Raw genomic sequence first — 2,926 nt, 5'->3', positions numbered from 1 at the left:
AATGTAAAAGTAGCATGACAAGGGGAAATTTGCGATGGGTTTTTTTGCATTAATTTTCTTTTTTATATTTCTCTTTTATTTTGTAATGATCTTTGGAATCCACATTAGAAGGTTCCGAAAGGCGTACACCGCCAGACCGGGCCTAGTGTATGGTAGCACGTTCTGTTGAACGCCCGTGTTATTTTATGGATTACTTGAGTTCTGTTTACGCAGGAAAAAGAGAAGAAATTTCTTGGGAGGCATCTAGTATAATTACTGTGGTCTGTTTCTATCCTATTTATTTATTCTTTCCCTCTGGCCCCCACTGCCCTCACGCGGAGGTGTCTGGCGGTTGTGGAGCCTTAACGACTGCCACCGTTTGAGCTCCCTGGGACCCCCTTCATAACAAAACGCGTTTGTCATCTCTTTTTTTTCGTTTTTTGTAATGATGTCTCCTTGTGTGTGTGTGTGTGTGTGTGGTTTGGAGGCCGCAGCCCCCAGTTCGCCCAACGTTGGCGTTGTGTTCATGTATGTGCATACAACTGTGCTGGCCTTCTCCCTTTCTCTTGTTGCTCCCGTTCTTTCGGCATGGCTGTACGCGCGTGCCTGTGCATGGAAGGCACTGTTGTGGTGTTTCTTCCGAGTATGGGGTGCGGGCATTCAATGGCGGCGGCGTCAGAGGGGGCGTCCGCGGCCCAAGCCGTGGGCCGTGGCCCCGGCGATGGGAACACGGGAGCGAAGTGTATATTTGCGGGTGTTGCGGGCAACGACCCCACGGACGGCCAAAGCGCCACGGATAGTTCGCATTGTGTGTTCCGCAACGCACTGTCCTCGGCAGTGGAGCAAATATACTTGATGCAGCGAAGTGGCGTCGTCTCACTTGATGACGGGGAGATGGAGGAAGTCACAGCTCTCACACGTGGGTTGGACAATTTGCAGGCCAACCAAAAAGAGGACCGCTTCAGTTTACTGGGAAGCTGGAGGATCCTGGAGAAGGAAGGCACGGTGAACCTCTTTGGCCAGCGCATTTACGAAGACATGATGGAGCGTGATCCAGAGATCAAGGAACTTCTCTTCGGGATTGAGATCCCCGAACAATCCAAAGTGCTTGCACGGATGTTTGCTACGGCAGTTACCTTCTATGCAAGGCAAGACGTGATGCAGAGAATGTTTTTGGCCATTGGTGCCCAGCACCGTGCGTACGGTGCTGTAACGAGGCACGTTAACCAGATGCAGCAATCATTTTTTCGTGTGTTTCCAGCCTTCGTGGGACAGGACGTGTTTGATCGCTGCCAGGAGGAGTGGCGGCAATTCTGGTTTACCCTGACGGAATGCTTTGAGCGCGGCAGCAGAAGCCAGGAGGGTGACAAATATGGGAAGCTGCGCGAACTCCAAATGGTTAAGCAACTGCAAGAGGACTTTGCCTTGATTAAGCAGCGCCAGGACGGGCTTGAGATGAAGAGGCAGTTCGTTGGCGTCATCTACGGCAAGGCCATTGAGATGGAGCCAACCTTGCACGCTTTACTGCCCTTGTGGATCTTCGAACCAGCAGACGAGTGTTTGAGTTTTTGGTGGAGGTATTTAATTCGCTTGGGGACCTTGAAAAGGCGGGGCAAGCTCTGGAGGAGCTCGGAGCCAGGCACATAGCCTACAACGTGAAAACAGAGGATCTTCGTGCGTTTACGAAGCCTTTCATGTATGCATGCCACCATTTTCTGGAGGATAAGTGGAGTGCGCTAATGGAGTCTCGGTTTCGCTGGGTGTGGGGGATTGTGATGGAGAAAATGTCTGCAGGCATGGAGCGAATGCTCACCGGCACGTCCAGTGTGCGGGCTCCAGATGGGTCGGAGCCATTCTGTTTGCTTTTTGCTTCCATTGAAGGAGGCACTGAGCTGTGGGCCAAAAATGCGGCGGTGATGGGAGCGGCCATCACGAAGTACCACGCCATGGTACGCTCCATCATTGCCTTGTACGACGCCTATGAGGTGAAGGTGATGGGGGACTCCTTCATGATTGCCTGCGTAAACATTGTTGTGGGCATGAAGATCGCGCTGGCGATTCAGCTGGAGTCGATGCGCGCGGTGCCGATTGTCCCAGGCTTCACAATGCTCGAAAATCCACAGGGAGGGGGCGACCCCTCGTGCTGGCGCCGCGAAGGCCTGCGGGTGCGGGTGGCGGTGCAGCACTGCGTGGATGTCGTTGCCTCGTACGACGCCATTCATCAGCGATACGACTATTACGGCCCCAGTGTGAATTGCTGCTCCAGCATGCTGCCGGTGGCCTGCGGTGGCGAGATTTTGCTCTCGAAGGAGTCATTCAGCGCCCTGGAGGCAATGCCGGCGTACAAGGGCGAGCCGTGTCCTTGGGATCTGCGCCAGCTGGAGGTCCACTCCTTTCACACCGATCCAAGAGGCATGGACGAGTTTATCAGCGTGAGTGATGTTGGCCCCGTTGAGCTGCAGGGCATGCCCGAGCCCGTCCACCTGCTGAGCATCACTCCCAAGTCCCTGAGCGGAAGGAGGTTCCGCAATGTAAAAGTAGCATGACAAGGGGAAATTTGCAATGAGTTTTTTTGCATTAATTTCTTTTTTATTTCTCTTTTATTTTGTAATGATAGTTGACAATCAAAATTAGAACGTTCCGAAAGGCGTACGCCGCCAGACCGGGCCTAGTGTATGGTAGCACGTTCTGTTGAACGCCCGTGTTATTTTATGGATTACTTGAGTTCTGTTTGCGCAGGAAAAAGAGAAGAAATTTCTTGGGAGGCATCTAGTATAATTACTGTGGTCTGTTTCTATCCTGTTTATTTATTCTTTCCCTCTGGCCCCCACTGCCCTCACGCGGAGGTGTCTGGCGGTTGTGGAGCCTTAACGACTGCCACCGTTTGAGCTCCCTGGGACCGCCGTCATAACAAAACGCGTTTGTCATCTTTTTTTCGTTTTGAATG

At 52.4% G+C, this 2,926-nt stretch overlaps 2 protein-coding genes across 2 annotated transcripts, besides 1 other annotated feature; both read left to right on the top strand.

Moving 5' to 3' along the window:
* Positions 1 to 436: 436 nt before the first annotated feature.
* Positions 437 to 458: a microsatellite.
* Positions 459 to 567: 109 nt separating this feature from the next.
* Tco025E_05624 (adenylate cyclase-like protein) lies at positions 568 to 1,626 on the top strand (the record flags this gene model as incomplete). The annotated part of the gene is made up of 1 exon (XM_029372517.1): positions 568 to 1,626. The coding sequence occupies one exon, from the start codon at positions 568 to 570 to the stop codon at positions 1,624 to 1,626; it is 1,059 nt and encodes a 352-aa protein (XP_029227361.1).
* Positions 1,627 to 1,673: 47 nt separating this feature from the next.
* Tco025E_05623 (adenylate cyclase-like protein) lies at positions 1,674 to 2,525 on the top strand (the record flags this gene model as incomplete). The annotated part of the gene is made up of 1 exon (XM_029372516.1): positions 1,674 to 2,525. One exon carries the CDS (start codon positions 1,674 to 1,676, stop codon positions 2,523 to 2,525), a length of 852 nt encoding a protein of 283 aa, XP_029227360.1.
* Between the last annotated feature and the right edge of the window lie 401 nt (positions 2,526 to 2,926).

The sequence above is a fragment of the Trypanosoma conorhini genome (genome assembly GCF_003719485.1).
Source record: "Trypanosoma conorhini strain 025E chromosome Unknown Tco_14.4_contig_00337, whole genome shotgun sequence".
In the NCBI taxonomy this organism is placed as follows: Eukaryota; Euglenozoa; class Kinetoplastea; order Trypanosomatida; family Trypanosomatidae; genus Trypanosoma; species Trypanosoma conorhini.
The sequence above is the reverse complement of the archived record's forward strand: the minus strand, read 5'-3'. Positions and strand labels throughout refer to the sequence as shown.